The sequence below is a fragment of the Poromitra crassiceps genome (genome assembly GCF_964638095.1).
Source record: "Poromitra crassiceps genome assembly, chromosome: 9".
NCBI classification, from domain to species: Eukaryota; Metazoa; Chordata; class Actinopteri; order Beryciformes; family Melamphaidae; genus Poromitra; species Poromitra crassiceps.
In genome coordinates this window covers 36900292-36921687 of record NC_139630.1, presented here as the reverse complement: position 1 = coordinate 36921687, position 21396 = coordinate 36900292, and the positions used below count along the sequence as shown (strand labels likewise).

The window sequence follows — 21396 nt, the reverse complement described above, 5'->3', positions numbered from 1 at the left end:
TCGTAAAACAGCGTAAAAGCGCATTTAACATCAACAATTCCCGTTTCTACAATAACGCAGTGCGTGTTTCATGCAGTGACCTAGGTATATGTATGGTTTCATGTGTGGGTGTCGATTCACACAACTTCAAATTGCGATGCTTTGCTGAATTTGTCGTAATTGTTTTCGGGAAAATCTTTCAAAGGAAGAGCGTAGATTTGTAATGCATGTGGATGCAGAGCGCGCGGCACTGAACTACTTCCTTCCCAACTCACGTTGTATACAAGTCTGTGCAGAGCAGAGGAGTAGAGCAGAGGAGCGCAACTTGGAAGTCCACTAATCCCCTTAGCTTCAAGTTGACATGGCTTGGCTTGACTGATCTCTGCGGGCAGTTTCAGGAAATGCAACAGGTGGAAGAGTCGAGAGAATGACCTGCCGTCACTCGTAAGTTTTGTTTGGAGGGGAGGTTGACGTGTATTTCCATTTGGCACTCTACTGTGGTCAGTTGTATTTATCGGTGTGGTCATTAAAACAGTACGTGTCCCCCACTTTGCATGTTTGTTCCTGTTATCCAGCTAACATTAGCGTGTCAAGCTAGCCGTACGGTGAGCCTGAAGGTGCCTCCTGCAGGAGCGGGACAGACAGGGAAATAACTGCGGACTCGTACGGTCAGTCCTAGCTGTGTGAATACTTGGTATAATTCTGTCTTCGTAAAAGTTAATGCCAGCTGTCTGGTGACGGGTTGTCATATGAATAAGGTCATAATCAGTCTAAACAAGTCGCCATGTTGTGTTTATTTATAGAGACATTTATTGTGTCCCACGCGCGATGTGGTGCTGCATGTTTACAAAACAAATGTGTATTGTGATGCAGTTTAGGGTAAATAAAGTGGTGACTTTAAACATGTGATTTTTGGGGGTGATAATTTCACACATGACTGAGCATGATAGATGTGTTTTTGGTCCATTCATTCATTTGCTGCAGATCAGCTGGCGTCATGGATGACAATAACCTGAATGTAAAGGTCGCTGTCCGTGTCCGACCAATGAACAGGAGAGGTGAGTAATGTGATAGTCACTCATGAATTGGACCATGCACCTAACGTTACTGACAAGTCGGGTTTCCACCAAAGGGGTCAAACATTAGATGATTTCATCCACTTCTCCAAAACACAATTTCTGTGACATTTCCTTCAGTCTGTTGGGGGGATGACCTCACCGAGGATGATGTCACCAATGATGACATAGTACCACAGTGATGATGTCAACACTAGTGATTATGTCATCATTGATGCCAATGTCATCCTTGATGATGTCACACTTGACATAATGATGTCACTATTGAAGGAACTCTGCCAGTTTCATGCTGTCAGATCGTAGTATCAGCAACAGTCAGTCTACGTCTAGCCTTTACTCTGGCCTGCAAGTGTGTTACCAGATCCTGTTTATCAAGTGTCAAGTGTGTCAACAAGTCTGTCAAGTGTCTGTGTGTGTGGGTCCACTAGTCTGCCACCAAACAATAGAGGCTTCATTCCTGTTTTTTTAGAATTACTTTTTCCCCTCCTCAGCTCTGAAAAGGCCCATTTTGCACGGCTGTGGAAAAGTGCATGTTGGCTATTTTGGCAGGAGTGCTGTGGGAATGGAATTGGAAAAAAAGAATGGAAGGGATGATGACATCACTTCCAGTCAGAATTAGGACTAAAATGCATGTATAGTGACATGTTTTATATTTAATTTCACTGGCTCAAATGACAAAAGTTTAGCAGGACTGAACTGTCAGTGTATAAACTGGCTCCAGAGTCCAGACTACTCCTTTCCATCGGACCTGCAACAAAGGTTTTTTAAAGTATAAGTACCGGTAGTAATAAAGTCAAAATAAAAACAGAATACTCCAAATGAATTTAAAAAAGCAATGGAAAAGTGCAAAACAGGAATTAAATTAAGAGAAAAGGTCAGAGGTGGAGAAGACCAAGATTCAAATCAATCCTAGGATAAATAGGCAAAAAAGCATAAATACTACCGTAAGTATAAAATAGAAATAAGATAACAAAAACTAAGATAAAAAAGTGTGACTGTATATCTTTGATCAAAAACAATCGTCCATAACTTGGGAAAATGTGCCTGGGTCCAGACTAGCCTAGGTAAACCCAGCCCCCACGTGACCTGCTCTCTCAGTTCCCAGTCACTAGGGACTAGTGACTGAGAGCAGGTCTGAGAGCAGGTCACGTGGGGGATGGGTTTACCCAGGCTAGGTCCAGACCTTCAAATCTGCCCACTCCACCGAGATATCAGGATATGGGAAAATCTCACTGTGTCCTTAACCCATTGATACCTGATGCAGCATTTGCGTGTATATCCCTCATTTGTGTGCGTATCCCTTTAAGACCGCAAACCGCGTTAACGCGGTTCGCGGTCTTAAAGGGATACACACACAAATGCTGCATCAGGTATCAATGGGTTAACCGGAAGTTCCAGCACTGGCTCCTCCTTTATTTTCCTTGTAGGTGGGGACGAGGAAGAGAAGCTTGGAACATCTGACCCTGCTTTTCCTTACTGACGTTATAGGGAGCAGTGAGCAGGTCTTTGTGTTTGCACAGGCCAGGCGTGGATGACTCATCAACAATAAAACTATTTCCTGCCTCTCCAAGTAGGGTTGTCAGTGTTGTGATCACGAGGAACTGGCACACAGACGGTGTCTGCCACCTATCTTCCTGTGATGAGAGCTGTGTGTGACTACTGTAGAAAGTTGTGATGATGACCATTATAGTTGACTTCTATAATGCCGTTAAAGAAACTCAGCTATTTTGCTTCACACCTCTTTTTAAATGTGCCAAAACGACTAAATGAATCAGTTCCCCTTTCAACCATCTGTAGTCTACAGTGCTGCAGCTGTGGACTTACTTTTGAAGTCGTCCAGGTCATCATGCAAACACATGTGCATTATGAGATCTCACTTTCTTTTGCTCCTGCGTCTTTTGTCTCTCACCAGAAAAGGATCTAAAGACAAAATGTGTGGTGGAGGTGGAGGGGAACCAGACAGTTTTGCATCCAGCCAGCATCAACTTGAGCAAAGGAGACCCAAGGTAGAGACAACAAGAGCGTTGAACACACACTAGTTCATTATTACATTACCACCCAGTTACTGCTGGCAGCTGTACTTTAGCAGATCATAGTGCATTTTATAGTGTCATTAGTTTTGCTTGGTCTCTCAAGCTCATGAAACCTTCTCAGGTGATTGCAGTAAAATACAAGTAAAAGCTGGTTTCTGCAGGACACTGACTATATGTTTGGATCTGCCATAGAGTCGCATTAGTGCATTTTTTGGTATGGTTTATCCTAGTAAGATTGGACTTGTAACTCTATATAGCTGTGCTCCACCTTTTTGAGCTTCACAAGTCCACAGTGGATCACTTGGGTCTAATCTTACCCCATTTCATTTTTTTTTAATAAAACAATGAATCCTTTGTTCAGTGGAACCTGCTGTTTCCTACTGTTTGACATGAGTTATAATTTAGAGTCAATGCACAGATATAGGTACTCATATGTTGTCCATATACTGTAATATGCTAATATCCTTCCAATACTGTAGTCCACCCCTGCAGCCTGCCCTACAACATAACTTGTTATAGCTACAGTAGCACTTGTATGTACAGGTTGCATCATCCATATCCCTCCCCAGTGTAGGCTAGATTTCCTAAAGTTGTGAAATGTGTGTGTGTGTGTGTGTGTGTGTGTGTGTGTGTGTGTGTGTGTGTGTGTGTGTGTGTGTGTGTGTGTGTGTGTGTGTGTGTGTGTGTGTGTGTGTGTGTGTGTGTGTGTGTGAATTCAGTCAGGTTAGCAGCCAGCTCCACATGGAAGAAGCTCAGATTCAGGCCCCTCCCTCTTTCCTCCCTGCACCATTCCTCTCTTTACAAAGGGTGTGTCTGTTCCAGCTCAGTCCTGCTCAGATAGTCAGCCCCGAATTAAAGAACAAGAAAAAAGGAGAGGACAGTGTCAAGATTCAAGACTCCATATTTAAGAAAATACACCCAAAGCAGTAGGGATGGAAATGTATCTTTGGTTTAATGAAATGTTTAATGAAATGCCACCAAATGTCGTTTGCTATAAAGTAGGCAGAACGTGGCACTGGGCATGTTTCACCCACATGTGACTGTTGGTAACATTACACAGTCCGCACCTTGGCTCTCCTCCTAGCAGCCAGCCAGCAGGGAGTCAGAGCAGCGCAGGTGTGATGCACTCTGGGGGTTTTGGCCCACGCTCAGGTGACCTGGTTCAGGAGCTCTGCCTCAGGGCAACCCCCTCCAGACACAAGAACATGAATCCCCATCTTTGTAGTGAGATCAAGTCTCATATTTCTCTGTGTGTGTGTGTGTGTGTGTGTGTGTGTGTGTGTGTGTGTGTGTGTCTTCTGCCCTGACACGCTTCAGTGTTCAGGTGCGGTGTGTTTCCCCGTTGGGGCTCGATGTGAACAGGTTTTACAGGCTCCACCCCACCCCACACATGAGAACTTCCATCATCCCAGTACAGTAAGAGGGTCACGCAGAGGCAAACTGATCATTCGCCGGGCGTTTGTTTGAAGCTAATAGGCCTAGTACCTCATGCGTGCTGAGTGATTTTGCGAGTTTCTGATGTGATTTCTTAAACACATCAAACGGCCAACAAACAAGGACTGTCTCCGTTTCTAAAACGAGGCTTTCTCTCGTCACTCGTGACTCGTGTCTCAGTAAACGGCAGTGGTTTAGATTGAAGCATAATCCCTCGTCTAATAATTATGTTTTCATGTCATTTGAGTCGACCACCCAGTCCTGCAAGGTTTGTGCTTAGTCAGCTCGTTGTCCGACAGGTTTGTCTGAATTGAATCACTGCATGCCGTGAGGCTGAGGCTGTGTCAATATGATATCATGCCACCTCGGCTGGCTGTGAGCAGATGTACGGCAGGAGCTGTCACACCTGCCAGATGGCCCGGTGCTCTCTCATCCTGCCACCCCAGATGAGTCAAGTCTTTTTGCTGCTTTCATGACACAGGAATCCAGCAGCGATACGCTTGTAACTGGTTCCTGACATACAGTTTCCTGGATCCCAGTTCACGTGCATGTGCTGTACGCAGTGCTTGACTTACTGCTGCACTTTTCGCTCTGCCAAAGAAAAGGAAAAAATCGTTTAGAAAAAGAAAATAAAGCCGTTTTAAAGCGGCCAGAAGGTGCAAGTGACAGAGCTGAATTTAGTGATGCAATATGGTACTCAACCCAACTTCACGACATTGGACAAAGAATGGATAGCCAGTATGGTGCTAATGGTGTGCTAAAGCAGGATGACTGCATTTTTAGAGGCTGCTGCAACACTGACCGCCCCATTGTCTGACTCTGTAAACAACCACTGGATCCTAGCTGGCTCTGAGGGATCGTTTGTCCACTTCTATAAAGTATTGTTATTGGACACAAAGTCATGCCAATCATCAGGCTGCTTGTGAGACATTCTTATCTGGGCTTGGACTCGATAAGAAACCCTGTTTTTAGCACCACAAACATTTGCTTGCTTTCATTATCTGCAAGAACTGCTATTTATCTATGATATCCCTCCTCCTCCTCCTCCTCCTCCTCCTCCTCCTCCTCCTCCTCCTCCTCCAGTGACTCCATGGAGCTGTGAGGCTCTGCCAGTTATCTCAGGAATGTCCCAGCCAGCCGACTCAGGACAGGAGGACAGGACGACTTAATGTTAGTCTTTCATGGTCTGGCCAAGTTTCACATAGGGAGGCCTTGTCTCTCTTATGAGCCCACCCTGTGTGTGGCCAGGACTACATTTACAACATTTATACCCCCAAATTACCTTTTCTGCCTGAGTGAATGTGTGTATGTTTTTGTGTACTGTATGAGGTAGAAGGTGGGAATGGGATGCTCATACCACTCTGATTTATTTTAGCCTAACCGATACAACCACAAGTGTAATTTATAAGCCGCTGTCTTTCGTAACGCAGTATTTAACTTTATGTTAGCTGGTTTTCAGCATCTCTCATTGGAGCAGGTTGTGGTTGGGTGCCCCCCCTCGCTACTGTGTGGACTGAACCAGCAGCTCTCTAACCAACATGCAATAAATGCCTGCAGGGAAGAAGAGATTTCATGTTGTGAGAGTCAGAAATAGGGAAGAAATACACTGAAACATCTCTAACGTGATGTGTATCTCCATGCACTTTCATACTAAATCAGTGGTATTCGTTCTGATGTTTTCTTTCTGACTTTTGATTCAAGATTAACTTTAATAGCCACAGTAAGTTGCTGTAAGATGCTGTGTGATTGATAGATAGATAGATAGATAGATAGATATCTATTGACTATTATCAATGTCCAAATGGACATCAGTGGTAGGCGGTGGTCATGGTCGGCGGTTACCATGTACCGGTACTATAAACTGCCCTTTATGCTGTGGGGGCATTTTGCTGGCATGGTTTGGGTCAACTTGTGCCCTCAGAGGGAAGGGTCACTGCAAATCAACACAGAGTTGTTCTGATCGTCTGTATCCTTCCTATGATGTAACATTTCTATCCTGATGGGAGTGGTCTCTTCCAGGATGACCATATAGGGCACGAGGGGTCACTGAATGGTTTGATGAGTATGAGAATGATGTGAATCATACAGTACATGCGAACGAGGGAATAATTTTGGAAGAATGGTGTTTCATCCCTCCAGTAGAGTTCCACAGACTTGTTCTGGTGGCACGTGGTGGCCCAACACCTGACCTTACTAAGACACTTTATTGTTTTAATGTTTTCCTTTAATTTGTCACCCGTGTATTAGGGCTGGGTCGGTTTGAAAATTTTAAAACCGGTTCGATATTGCCGTCTAAACCGGATCGAACCGGTATACCGTTTTTTTTTGTAATTTTTTTTTTTTTTTTTTTTTTAAGCAGGGCTCCCGAGTGTGGCCCATAACTGTCTGTAGTGCAACTTCAGTCCACCTGATAGCGATAATACACCTCTAAGCTGGTATTGTCAACCAGCAATGATACTGAATAAAAAGAAGCAGGACACCTGTGTAACAAACACACCCTGTATTTATTTCTCATAACTATTCAGCTCAACTTTTCTTCTAAACATCAAAATAATAAATGAAATAAGACTTCTGCCTATAGTGCAACTTGAGAAAAGGCTAATAAAAACACAAGCAGTGCAATCAGAATGGATTGGCTTACAGCTGAGCTGCCTTATAAACTTCAAAACTCACAAATTCACACAATATAGGGCCTAGGCATGGGTCGGTTTGAACATTTTGAAACCGGTTCGATATTCCCCAAAAAAACGTATCAAAGCGGCTGCAGTTGGTGGCGATAATGCACCTCTAAGCTGGTATGCTGCCAACCAGCACGAACACTGAATACAAATAAGCAGAACCTTTTAACTGTAACAACATACTGTTTTTATTTCTCATAACTATTCAGCTTAACTTTTCTTCAAACATCAACATAATAAACAAAATAAGACTTTTGCCTACTAGTGCAACTTGAGAAGAGGCTAATACGAACAATAGTGCAATCAGAATGGACTGGCAAAAAAAAAAATTGTTTGTTTTTTTCGTTTTTTTTCGGTTTGCACGTGATCAAACCGGTTTGGGCTCGTATACCGAACCGAACCGGTAAAACCGGAAATCGACCCATGCCTACCGTGTATATACGTTTATATATACGTCTATTTTTGGGAGATGTTCTGTACAGTATGTGGCATATAAAGACGCAATTTTTACTCTTTCTGTCAAATCTAAAGCAGGTTTTTGCATAAAATCACCACTCAAAGGGTACAACATAATGAAGGATACATACTGTGGGCATCATATATATTCATTGTAACTGTATGTTTTTCAAAATAAAGTATATTATATCCAGCAATCATTTGACCACACAGAACCAAATTTAATGGGATAATTTTGAACCTCAGCCTTCAAGTTAAACGTGATGAGGTTTTAATTTGCTCTTGCAGGAATGTTACACTTGAGAATTATATAAGACTGTAGCGCAGCGTAGAACATCCTTGATAGCTAATTAGATTGTTGATGCTTCTGGTGACTGATGTGTAGGGTACCACTGAGTGTATTGGGATAACCCTAAGAGGCAATGATGACATTTTAAAGTGCTCCAACAGGAATGTGGACATTTTGGCTCTGCCTGTGTCTCCAGGGTTCTTAGTGCCCCTGAAGGTCACATTGCCCCCTCGATTCGCTACGAGCCAAAGAGGATTAGACGCCATGACAGATTTCTAAGCTTCGCTGCGATTAAAACACTTTTGACTCCATATCCGTGAAGCCCACCCTCCCCCAAACTCGTACTCCTCCACTGAGTCAGACTTCTTCACTCACTCTTCAACCTCACTCTTATGTCTCTTCTGTATTGATAAAGACCAGGCAAGGGCTGACATGCCTGACAACGCCGTTGCTATTTGCAACTTCAGACATATTCTTGACTAGAACGTAGCTATATGAAATTAAGTGGTGAACGAGAGTATTGTGAAAATGGTTGTGTTTCTGGTGTGTATATCTGCAGTCGTAGGTCTCACACAGACGCAGAACATACGTGCTACTTGACTGTCGGTTGTCTTTGCGGTGTGTTCAAGTGCAACTCTTTGGCCTGGACTGCAGGCGACGTGAGGAGACGCAACAGTCGGCCATCATTGCCGATAGTTCTTAGCCGTTGCCCCGGTGTGTCCCAGCTTTAACTGTGTGAATGTTGACTTTCTGTGAATATCATCATGACCTTTGTCACTCCTTTATCGACAAAACATTTCTTTAGCTTGTTTTGAGTCTTGCTCCTACAGCGGTGTGCTTTTCAACTGGACCAGAGTATCAAGTGAATGAATGTTGCTTCAGTGTTGTCATGTGCTAAATGTTTTGACATGCCCTTGCCTTGGCCAGTCCCACGGGCAGTTCCCCTGCTATGGCAAAGTAGCTGCTGATATTTCCTCTGGTGTGTACTTTAGATAAGTTCACATGCCTATGACAGAGTCACAGATAGAGTAAGGTAATGGTCTATGACATGCCCATATACATAAAACCAACAGCTGTTAACTGTGATATTGTCATCTCTTCCATTTTATGTCTCCAGGAATCAACCCAAGGTGAGTATTAACTTGGACATTAAGTTGAATTTATGTTACATAATGTGTATTTTGTTCTCTATGCAAACTTATAATTATATATAATTTTTTAATTATACAGTATATGATGATTGGATACTCATGGTTGTGAGCTGTTTCTTGTTTTATGTGTTAATGCAAACTCTTTTGTGTTCAGGTCTTTGCCTACGACCACTGCTTTTGGTCCATGGATGAATCTCAAAAAGACAAATATGCAGGTTTGTAAATGTTCACTGTTTTTATGTTTATGCTCTTTTCACTCTGGATTTGATGCCCTCTGTTTTTAGCACATACCTGTACATAACTTTGGTGCCTGTTGAGTTATTTATTAATCTTATCACGTGGCAGACGTTTCCTTGTATTCTCAACTATGGAGTTGAGGAAAGGGACTATTTGGAGCGGGTGAAGGGGAACAGCAAACCCGCCATTGTTTAATTGGTAGAGCACTAATGCTGCCAGCGGGTTTCCCACAATGTGAGGGGGAGCAATAATTTAGCAGGCCACTGTCAGACTGATTGAATTTGAACAAAATGCTCAGCGAGTCTTTTCTGGGCTGTGAAAGTGATCCCTTTAAGAGAGGGAGAGACTGGGAACTCATGTCCATGTCCACGACAGAAGACTGTGTAGAGAAAATAAAAGCGTTATAAATTCAGGGAAGTGTTTTGGATTTCCTCATCTATCTCTTTACATTTGGTGGTTTTCTTCACAAGCCACAACCTCTCCGGCTACACACTGCTTGGTTTATAGTTTTCCGTGAATTGTGTTGCTATGGGAACCGTTTGAAACCTAGCTTATTTCCTGTCAGCTATTGTATTGGCAAACACTGCAACAGGAAGTAAGCTAGAGGCAATTTTGAATGTTTATGTTGTCAAGTTAAAACCCATCTATATGCTGTCAGTGTGAATTTATAGCGTTTCTTGGTAACACTTTTTAGAACACGGCTCTCTCGAATACTCGATTCTGATTGGTCAATCAACAATATTCACCGGTCATTATTTCTCGACAACCGACCGCTGCTCTGCCACACCTGGATTAATCAGTTGATAAGAGCCTTTTGTCAGCAAGCCACTACTAATTAGGCCAACCAGTTGCAGCTGTGGTGTCTTGTGTGCCAATTACGAATGAAACCGCTTTGTCGTTGAAAACGCTATTAAAAAATATATTTGAATAATTATTTTTGTCAGATTATTGAATGATTTAGTTGTAGGCCGTGTTCTAAGCGGGATAATGTATATTGAGGCGGTGATTACTGGGAAATAATGACCTTCAGGTGAACGATTAAGCCCTCCGCTACGCGTCGGGCTCAATCCACCTGTCGGTCATTATTTCCCCCGTAATCACCGCCTCAATATACATTATCCCTTACGTAATAACTGCACGCTATGTTTGGGCAGGTCAGGATGTGGTGTTCCAGTGCCTTGGGGAGAGTCTGCTGGACAACGCCTTCATGGGCTACAATGCCTGTATTTTTGCTTACGGACAGACAGGTAACCTCTGAACCTCCAAACAAGTTACGCATCCTTGGTAATCTCACTGGAAGTGCTATTACAGTAACACTGTCTTATGGTCATAGTCCATAGCACAAAGAGTATTAAGCTCAGTAAGGGTGCGGTTAAACCTACAGTTTGTCTTCTTTGGTCCAAACCATTGTGGAAAAGCTTTCTTTGTTGCACATTTGTATTTGTTTTGCTTTAAGTTCACACTGCCAATCAAAAGCCATCAAAGCCACATGGACTCAAGTAGCTTGTTTAGTCAGTGAACAACAGGTTTCCTTTTGTCACCTGTGTGGTTAGAGGTTTTGACAATGGTGGGATGACAAAACAAAGGTTCCAGTAAGTGTAGTTAAGATTCAAGATTCAAGATTTTTATTGTCAATCCATGGTACAAGTATCACGTGTGAAATTCTTGTGCTGTGGACTCCGTTTACAACATAGTACAAATATAGCAGGGCATATGAGTGCAAAAAAACAACAAGAGACACAACAAGCAATAAGGCAGTATAGTGATAAGACAAGTCAGAGACAGTGGCATATTCACTGCACATAAGCACATAAGCATGAAGGACTTACTGCAGTGATACTCAACTGGCGGCCCGCGGGCCACATGCGGCCCGCCGGCGCACCCTGTGTGGCCCGCGATGGAATTGCAAAAAAAAAAAAATATATATATATATATATATATATATATATATATATTTTTTTTTTACAGTGCAAGATACCCGCTGAATAAGTGTCTAAATGTTCATGTCATTCTGACCAATACTCCACTTCTGTTATAGCATTTCAGTCTGATATATGGAATATCTTTCAATAATCTATGATTTAGCTGCTAAATTGTCAAATACCGCCGTCTGCTCGCTACCCAGGCACTTATGTATGTACTTAACCTAACTAACTATCCGGTGTGCACAACATTGTCAGACTAAACTCCGGCTCACACCCCAAAAACCTACAATCCGCTACAGAAAAATGTATATTGATTGTTTATTAACTGGCCCCTGGCCTTCTATCATTTCACGAAAGTGGCCCCCGGGCAAAGCAAGTTGAGTATCCCTGACTTACTGTATCTGCACCTTTTGTGGTAATTTACCTTCTCTGCTCTTCATACCAGGTGAGAACACAATGAAGTAATAGCATCAGTCCAGGCTGCAGTTTACACTGCGCTTGTTCATTTGTTTGAAATGTCTGCTAGGCTTTCTTTCTACTGCGTATTGGATATCAACATCCGTCTAGTTATTATACCCATGAAACGTTATGTTTTGGGCTCATTTCCTGTAATTGGTTCAAATGAGGTTTTCACTCCTAACAAATCGCAGCGCAGTTTAATTGTGTTTTCAGGTGTCTCAGAGCCATTAGTTCGTGCCACCTGAGTTCAGATGTCTTTGTTCTCACCTGAGTTCAGATGTTTTTGTTCTTACCTGAGTTCAGATGTTTTTGTTCTCACCTGAGTTCAGATGTCTTTGTTCTCACCTGAGTTCAGATGTTTTTGTTCTCACCTGGCCAAATGAACCAAACTACCTTGTTTGGCTTCTTATTTGATCTTCACACTACAATTCTGATTCTGATTCTGCCCTCAGGCATCACATAGTACCGGTAACTGTCTTTTTCAACTTTTTTTTTTTTAGGTCAGTATGTCTCCACTAAACATACAGGAACATAGTAAAAGTATTGATTTAACACTGGTCGGTGTGTTTGTTGACTGAATCTGGGTCTAATATACTGCGATGGTTTGGTCAGGCTCTGGGAAGTCGTACACCATGATGGGATCGGCGGAGCAGCCCGGTCTGATCCCTCGGCTCTGCAGCTCTCTGTTCAGCAGGATCCAGCAGGAGGCCAGAGAGGGAGAGAGCTTCACTGTGGAGGTTTCCTACATGGAGATCTACAACGAGAAGGCCCGAGACCTGCTCGACCCCAAAGGGTGAGGAACTACTAGTTTATGGACTTGCTGTGTTCAAGTCTCTGGTCTCTGCTTTGGGTCTCCTCTGTTGCTGCTGGCTGAATGCAGTTCATCATTTTGGGATCAGATTACTTCCTATGCTTTGGAAAGGACCATTTTTTGTTTTGTATGCTATCAATCATATTGATAGCATATGATTGAGAGCATATGCTCTTATGCCATCAGTCATATTGATAGCATAAGAGCAGGTGTCACTTTTTTCAATGAAACTAAATGCAGAGTTTGTGTACACACAAATGTAAGAAAAGCAACCTCTCAAACTTGAGATGTTAGAATGCAAAGTTACCATTTTTATTTACTTCTAATCAATAAATTCACCTGTGCAATTTTTTTTAGTTACCACATCAGTGCAAAAAAGTGTAAATTAGGATATCTAAATTTTGAACGCACCTCTCCATATATTTATGCATGGTGAGATTACAGTATATCCGCCTCCTGGTCACAGTAAAGTACTACTTGATTTGAACAGAAGTGAGCTGAGAGGAACAGGATGGATAACTTCTCTTCTTCTCTCTGTAGAAGTCGACAAACGCTGAGAGTGAGAGAACACAAAGTGTTGGGGCCTTATGTGGACGGCCTGTCCCGCCTGGCTGTGTCAAACTACAAGGTACTGCACTCCTTTCTTGAAAGATATGTTATAAGTAGAGCTGCAACGATTAGTTGATTAATCAATTAGTCGTTCGACAGGAAATTAATCGCCAGCCATTTTTATAATCGATTAATTGTTTAGACAAATTTTCAAAAATACTCGTTACAGCTTCTTAAATATGAATATTTTCTGGTTTCTTTAGTCTTCTATGATGGTAAACAGATTATCTTTGGGTTGTAGACTGTTGGTCAGGACAAAAGAAGACATTTGATTTGAGGATGTCATGGCCTTTGGGGAAAAAGTTATTGACATTTTTCACCATTTTGTGACATTTTATAGACCAAATGATTAATCGATTAGTCGAGAAAATAATTGACGCATCAATCGATAATGAAAATAATCGTTAGTTGCAGGCAGCCCTAGTTATGAGAGAGATTAATTGCTAAGCTCTATGAAACTCTCATAGCAAGTGCAAGTACTTACTTACCAGCACAGACAAATGTTTTTTAGAATGCTGTTTATGGTTTACATTAGACTGATTATGTCCCGTATGTCCGAAATAAAATAATATGCTTCTCTGTGATCGACAAGTTATCCAACTCTTATCTGAATTACTTGATACGCGAAAACCCCACCCATCTGGTACACAACGTAGGTCAAAAGAAACGTTCACTCTGACTGTGTCATCTGTCCACAACAGGACATCGAGTCTCTGATGTCGGAGGGAAATAAATCTCGGACGGTGGCGGCCACGAACATGAACGAAGAGAGCAGCAGATCCCACGCCGTGTTCAATATCATCCTCACACACACACTCATGGACATGCAGTCTGGGGTAAGATATATGCACTCAACAGCAGTGGAAAAAGGCGATGATGGATGTAGTGTGTAATGTTATAGTGTGTTGATGTGTGTTCTGTTCAGACAAGTGGAGAGAAGGTGAGCAAGCTAAGTCTGGTGGATCTGGCTGGCAGTGAGCGAGCAGCGAAGACTGGAGCTGCGGGCGACAGACTGAAGGAAGGGAGCAACATCAATAAGTAAGTCACACCCAAAGCTGTGAAATAAAATAAAAAACACAACAATGGAAGACTCTGAAATACTGTTAAACCCTCAGTAATCCAGTTTCTACCTGGTGGAACAAAACTTTGTTTCTAACTAGGAAGCAGTATTGGCGAAAAGCTGTGTCCAGTCTGCATTAATTTATCGTATCTGGAAGCTTAGTGTCATTTATTGGAAAATATTTATTTATTTATTTTACATGTATTTCAGTTTTGTCAATGATATGCAAGAAGTCATGGATCAATATCTATTGTCTCTTTTGATCTTAAAATAATCCTTGATCTTTTTAGACAGAAAGTTGTCATCAGATATTTTCCACTACATGGAACACATAAAGTCAACTTCAGATAATTTCATGCTCCCTCATGTATAGGGTTGGGTACCGAATTCAAACGCAGATTTATCTGCCTCATTTCGGTGCCGTGCCCGAGCACCTGATTGAAATATCCGCCCTCTGGTACTCTGAAACCGGCGCTGCATGCACATTCACCAACATTATGTTTGTGCCGCTTGAAATCCTCTTTAAAAAAAAATCACTTTAAATCTGCTTTAAATTTGAAAAAGGTCAGGTTATTTCAGGTTCAGGCACCGTTTAGGCACTGGTACCATTTTAGCACCGGTATCGGAAAAATATCAAACGATATCCATCCCTAGTACCGTACTCATGTAGCTTGACTTTAATGCAATGAACCATTTCAGAATGAGACTGATTACCTGTGGCCCCTTTTTTCTGCCCTTTTCATTTCTCTCTGTTACATTCTCTCCCCTGCATACCTACCTCGTTCCCTCTTTCACCCCCCTTCCCCTTTGACCTCTTGACCTCCTCTGCCCCTCCCTCCAGGTCTCTCAGTACTCTGGGTCTCGTTATCTCTGCCTTGGCTGAACATGGAGCGGGGAAGAACAAGAACAAGTTTGTTCCCTACAGAGACTCTGTGCTCACTTGGCTGCTCAAGGTACAGACCAAAAAAAAACCATTAGACCTTGTTTATCCAGTTTCCACTAGATATGATTGACAGGAGAATGATTTTGGTGACACCCACAGAAAACATGTCCCCATATCGGACTCCTCCTTAATGTTGTTAAAGGATTTGAACCGGAACATCTACCCTTTAATTCCAGGAAATTCCCTTATACTGTATGCTCTCCATATTGCCTTCACCATCAGTCCAAATCCATTATCTATCGAGGAGTTATATATAAGTTTCATATTTTGTTGACACTATAGGTTCAAGTCTTGATTCTCTGGTTTTTGGCTTTGTGAGAGTTGTTTGTGTTCGGGTAGCGAAATTTCCTAACGAAAAGTCGTTTTTAAACTTCAGATTGCCATTTATCTTTTAACAAAGCCAAATGATATGATCGACATTCAAACCAAATCATCATCACCTAAGGAGTGCCACTGATTAGGATTGATTGAAGGGTCCCTAAAAAGTCTGAAAAAGTCTTATAATGAATGATCTATTATTAGAGGTTGTTTGTTTGTCCACTAGGTATATACAAAGGAACAGGGTTAGTAGTCCAATATACAAACTATGTCCTTTTATTTTGGCATCTTACCAAATTAGACTTCATGTTCTTGAATGATTAATTTACCGCTTTATATTATACTTGCCAATTAGTTTCAGAAGTCTCATTAGTTTAAATTCTTTTTAATTTGGTCTTGAATTTAGTTCCAGGAAGCATGGAAAAGGTCTTAAAAAGTCTTGAATTTTGCTTTAGTGAAAGGCACAGTGATGTGTCTATGATATTATGACCAGGGCCGCTGCTGGCCATTTGGGTGCCCTAAGCGTAATTGTTTTGTGGTGCCCCCCCCCCCCCCCCCCCCCCCGCAAAACTTTCAATTACGAAAGACTGCATAATCATTCATTATGAACGATACTAGTGTATCTCACATTACATTACATGTGGCAAACAAACAACTGTTAGAATTACTGTACATGTCAGCAAACAAGCGATTGTTAAACTGTACATGCAAGCAGGGACGGACTGGGATCATAATTCAGGCCGGGCATTAGATACCAAGCAGGCCAGGCCGATACGGGCCGACGTGCGTGCCGGCGTCCGAAGGGCGGCGGCAAAAAATTTGGGCTGTTTGAAGCCCAATTTGGGCCGTTTGAAGCCAGATTTGGGCCGTTTGAAGCCAGATTTGGGCCATTTGAAGCCCGATTTGGGTCGTTTGAAGCCAGATTTGGGCCAGTTGAAGCCAGATTTGGGCCGGTTGAAGCCAGATTTGGGCCGTTTGAAGCCCAATTTGGGATGAGTCCAATTTTACAATGAGATGCACCCACTTTAACCCTGAATAAAGTAATAAAACCACTAGTAAACCAATAGGCGGCGCCTGGCCTGCTGTTCAGTGAGTGGCCTGACTGAGGGCACCAAAATTTTTTTTTTTTTTTTTTTTTTTTTTTTTTTTTTGTGCCCTCAGTCACATGATGCCCTACGCAGTCTGCGTACTCTGCGTAATGGGGTGCGGCGGGCCTGATTATGACTTTAGTGTGGGTTGGGAGGTTGGATATTGTCACTGAGGTAAACCCTTTCCTCTACCTGCAGGACAGCCTGGGGGGGAACAGCCGCACAGCCATGGTCGCCACTATCAGTCCGGCGGCCGACAACTACGACGAGACGCTGTCCACCCTGCGCTACGCCGACCGGGCCAAGAGCATCGTCAACCACGCCGTGGTCAACGAAGACCCCAACGCCCGCATCATCCGAGAGCTGCGAGAGGAAGTGGAGAAGCTGCGGGACCAGCTCACCAAGGCCGAGGTGTAGTTCGCTTTAGTTTGTGCAAGTGAAATAAAACCAAAAACAAAGGGTATGAAAATAAACCTAAAGAAAGAAGGTCCTTTCTGTGTGGAGTTTGCATGTTCTCCCCGTGTTCGTGTGGGTTTCCTCCCACCATCAAAGACATGTATGTTAGGGTTAATACTCCTGTCAGTGCCCCTGACCAAGGCACCAGCAAAAGAACTGGAGTTGGTCCACGGGCGCTGCACTGTGGCTGCCCACTTATCCTAGTTCTAAGAAGATTCCTAGTAGAGGATGGGTCCAATGCAGAGAATGAATTTCCCCACAGGGACAATAAAGGATAACTTAACTTGAACAATTAAAACAAGGAAATATCTGTATGACAAGCAAAGACACAACTGATTTGGTTAACAGAAATCGAATGACACTCGAACACAACATGATGGAAAACAGTAGAACAAGAAGGTAAAATATAAAATGACAAGGGAAATCAAATGAAATGGCAAAGAAAGAGAACAGAAAATCAAGTGAGATATTAAAACGTTGTCTTTTAGCATCTTTCCACTGGTTATTATTGAATTGAACTCCGTAAAAGAGGAGGTGAGTAACGCAGCTTGTGTCTGTATCAGTCTATGAAGGCTCCAGAACTGAAGGACCGGCTAGAGGAGTCGGAGAAACTGATCCAGGAGATGACAGTCACCTGGGAGGACAAACTCAGGAAGACCGAGGCTGTCGCACAGGTAGCACATGCGCACACACACACACACACACACACACACACACACACACACACACACACACACACATGCGCACGTGCACACGCACAGACATGCCATTTTAGGTTTTCAGGTATTTGGTATGAAGGTATTTTCATGGTATCTATGGCTCCTTTACATTCTTATATTAAATAATCTAAATCAAAGGTATTAATATAATACAGTACAGTAAGTAATATTTCCTCTGTGTTATGCAGGTAATTGTAAAACTGTATTCTTCTTCTTCTTATTTTTTCTAAACAACTGTAAAACTACACATTTTCATTACCATTACCAGACGCCGATACCCTGATCAAGATCAAAATCTTAATTACTAAACATTTTCCTGTCTTTCTTTTCTCTCTTCCTTTCTCTTTCTGGGCCTGCGCCACATTTCTGCAGTGTCTGCTTAATATTTGAATAATCGACGAAGCGCTTGTTATATTAAACATAAAATGTGTTTGCTGTAGGAGCGTCAGAGGCAGCTGGAGAGCCTGGGCATTTCTCTGCAGTCCTCCGGCATCAGAGTGGTGGATGACAAGTGCTTCCTGGTCAACCTCAATGCTGACCCCGCCCTCAACGAGCTGCTGGTCTACTACCTGAAGGTACTGTACATGCATTATGCGACAACTGTGACATCGCACCAATCAAGATAAAAGGTTGTGTAAAAATAAAGAGAGAAGAAAAAACACTTGTTTTCATATTACGCAAGTTTAGATCTTGAAGGTTCCAATATACATACTACTGCATGCGCTGGGACGCGCATGCAGTAGTATGTATATTTGAAGTACACTCACTCAATATAACAAATAACAGTTTTAGGATCACTAAATACTTACAATTTGTTAGCAAACTACTCTAAGCTTGTTCAGGGCAAACCAAGTTTGTTCATCAACTTTCAGGGCAAGTTTCTCTGAAAGTTGCTTTAAGAGTAGCAACATTAGATTAAGAATGCACAGGTGCGGCGATGCTCTTAAGGACTCTCTCTCTCTGTGTGCCTTGTGTCCCGTGTGCAGGAGCACACGCGTGTGGGCTCGGCCAACTCGCAGGACATCCAGCTGTGCGGCATGGCCATCCAAGCCGAGCATTGTGTCATCGACATCACAGAGCAGAGCGGCGTGGTGCTCACTCCTCACCGCAACGCACGGTATGCACACCAACCGCTGCAAGTCCTGTTCTATGATTATCTGGCCTGGGTAAACCCAGCCTCCTACAGGCATAGCCTGTGACGTCACGTTGAAGGCTGGGTTTACCCAGGCTAATGATTATCACATTATCACACCCTCTCTTTACAGCACTGGCATTTTCTCATGATCTTCAATGGATATGACACGCAGTAGACTTTCATTTCTACTTTTAGCAAGAGCAGGGTTCCCCAGTGGTCTTGGAATTCCTGAAATAATGTTAAAAAAAAGAGAGAGAGAGAGAGAGAGAGAGGCATGTGTATTCCACATAGAGAAGATCAGGGAATTTGATAGATTCTCTGGAGAAGTAAGAGAATATCAAGGATTTTTACACATGGGTCACAACAGGAATATACCATTAAGAACCGGACATTTTCTTTGTCACACAACCACAACAGACAACACATGCATGCAGCCAGCCACACACTAGATCTAGAAGAAGAAACTGTAGAAACTTGCAGCAACTGGGATTTGCAAAGAAATTAACGAGCAAGTGGCATTTGACCATATATTTCCAGCACGTCCTGTTCAGTCTCAGATCAATTCCTCTTTGGTATTATCACCTTAAATGTTATGTTGTGTCTCATAAATCTGTTGCTTCCCCCTGCAGGACGTGTGTGAATGGAGCAGTAGTCACCAATCCAGTCCCGCTGCATCACGGTGACCGAATCCTGTGGGGAAACAACCACTTCTTCAGGTCTGCTTCGCCCAGTTTGAATCGCCGTCACCGTCGTGTGGGGATTTCTTTCTCACACACGTAAAGCGTCTTGACAATGTTATTCTGTTCCTCTCCCTCCCTTTCACTCACTCTTTCTCACATACATCTACCTTCCAACACATGCACACAACACACAGGATCAACCTGCCCAGGCACATGGTCCGTGTGGGGGGTGAGGATGAGGAGGGAGGTGCGGTGATGAAGACCTATTTGAGCACTGACCAGCTGGAGGTGGACTTCGATGCGGCCAGCGACGTGTCCAGCGATGTCAGCTTCGGCTACGAGTTCGCCCAAACTGAAGTCATGATGAAAGGCATGGGCAACAACAGTGAGTGAGAAGTGACAGCTTGGTTGAAGCTGATGGAGAGAGAGAGGGAGGGACTTCCATACATACGCAAAGTACAGCTAATTCATTAGCAATGCTGTCAATCTATTTCTATATTTGGCCATCTCTGTTTTTGTCTGTTATCATTGCACATTTTTTCATTCTTACCATTTTACAGGCTGTTGATAGTAGAAACAGCCAAATATGTAGATAGATTGACATGGCCAACAACAACAACAACAACAAAACAACAAAATGGGCCACTTGGCTCCACCTCTTCATGTGGGGCATCTGGGTAGTGTAGAGGTAAAAGCACTCGCCTCCTGCCGCGGATACCCGGGTTCAATCCCCGGCAGCGGCACTTCCTGCTTGGTCAGACGTTCCTACAGACACAATTGGCTGTGTGTGGGAAGCCTGTGGGGTATGAGTCCTTGTCGCTGCACTAGTGCCTCCTCTGGTCAGTCTGTTCGAGGGGGAGGGGAACTGGGGGGAGAATAGCGTGATCCTCCCATGCTATGTCCGGCCAGTGAAACCCCTCGTTGTCAGGTGAAAGGAAGCCGCTGGCGACTGCACATGTATCGGAGGAAGCATGTGCTCGTCTACAACTCTCCCCAGATCGGCAGAGGGGGTGGAGCAATGATCGGGACAGGGAATTGGCCAAGTACAATTGGGGAGAAAATGGGTGAATAATTTTTTTTAATCAAATAAAATGCAGGTTTAAGGCACTTCTCTTTTCACGAATGGACCTACCCCCTTCTCCAGACCCCATGCAGTCGGTGTTACAGACCCTGGAGAGGCAGCACGAGGAGGAGAAGCGCTGTGCCCTGGAGCGCCAGAGGCAGATGTACGAGCAGGAGCTGCAGCAGCTGCGCAGGCGGCTGCACCCAGAGAAGCCCTGCCCCCTGCTGGACACCACGGGCCTGCTGCCCGCCGCTACATCCTCACCCAGCACCCACAACCGCATGCGCCGCTGGAGCGAGGACAGGTCAAATAACATGAAACGTTATTGATCCTTCTGGGGAAATGTGGTCATTGGAGCAGCAAAATTAGTCGGATTCAGCAGGGAAAACCGTTAAAATCAAATGGAAAATTATCAATAAAAACAATAAAGCAATAAAAGGGATGCATACTGCTGACAATTTAAACACCTGTATGGTGAGGGAAGATAGTGTGCTTTACTTGCATATTGTCATTGTCAATAAGAAAAACAGCTTTGTTTTTAGATATAATTTTTGATATAAATGGATTTTAAAGGTTTTCAGAAGCCCAAGAGGTTAGAGCATTGACAATGACAGTATGAGAGAGAATGACAGGAGAAGAAAACGGATGCATTGTGAACTAGTGAATGTAGTGCTTAGTCTGCTGAACCGCAGCCTGACCTAACAGCCTTTTGTTCAGCTCAGCACTGATGAATATTTAAGTTTAGTCATGTGAGATCTAAAAGAAGTACCGTATATTTTTTGATCATAACCAGTCTT

At 43.2% G+C, this 21396-nt stretch overlaps 1 protein-coding gene across 5 annotated transcripts in view; it reads left to right on the top strand.

Annotated features, from left to right (window-relative positions):
- Window positions 1-382: 382 nt before the first annotated feature.
- The window catches only part of LOC310782787 (kinesin-like protein KIF13B), a 44853-nt gene continuing 23839 nt past the window's right edge, over window positions 383-21396 (top strand). For 4 of the 5 annotated variants that reach the window (XM_083643541.1, XM_083643540.1, XM_083643539.1 and 1 more), the window contains exons 1-19: window positions 383-423; window positions 555-647; window positions 964-1037; window positions 2968-3061; window positions 9063-9075; window positions 9251-9311; window positions 10488-10580; window positions 12330-12510; window positions 13069-13156; window positions 13839-13973; window positions 14063-14175; window positions 15039-15150; window positions 16745-16957; window positions 17566-17676; window positions 18162-18296; window positions 18708-18838; window positions 19486-19572; window positions 19731-19921; window positions 20681-20903. In XM_083643541.1, the coding sequence (XP_083499667.1) occupies window positions 977-1037; window positions 2968-3061; window positions 9063-9075; window positions 9251-9311; window positions 10488-10580; window positions 12330-12510; window positions 13069-13156; window positions 13839-13973; window positions 14063-14175; window positions 15039-15150; window positions 16745-16957; window positions 17566-17676; window positions 18162-18296; window positions 18708-18838; window positions 19486-19572; window positions 19731-19921; window positions 20681-20903 (2042 nt within the window). In that variant the 5' untranslated portion in view covers window positions 383-423; window positions 555-647; window positions 964-976. The remainder of the gene's footprint in view (window positions 424-554; window positions 648-963; window positions 1038-2967; window positions 3062-9062; window positions 9076-9250; window positions 9312-10487; window positions 10581-12329; window positions 12511-13068; window positions 13157-13838; window positions 13974-14062; window positions 14176-15038; window positions 15151-16744; window positions 16958-17565; window positions 17677-18161; window positions 18297-18707; window positions 18839-19485; window positions 19573-19730; window positions 19922-20680; window positions 20904-21396) is intronic. The other variant, XM_083643538.1, reaches the window with a different exon arrangement.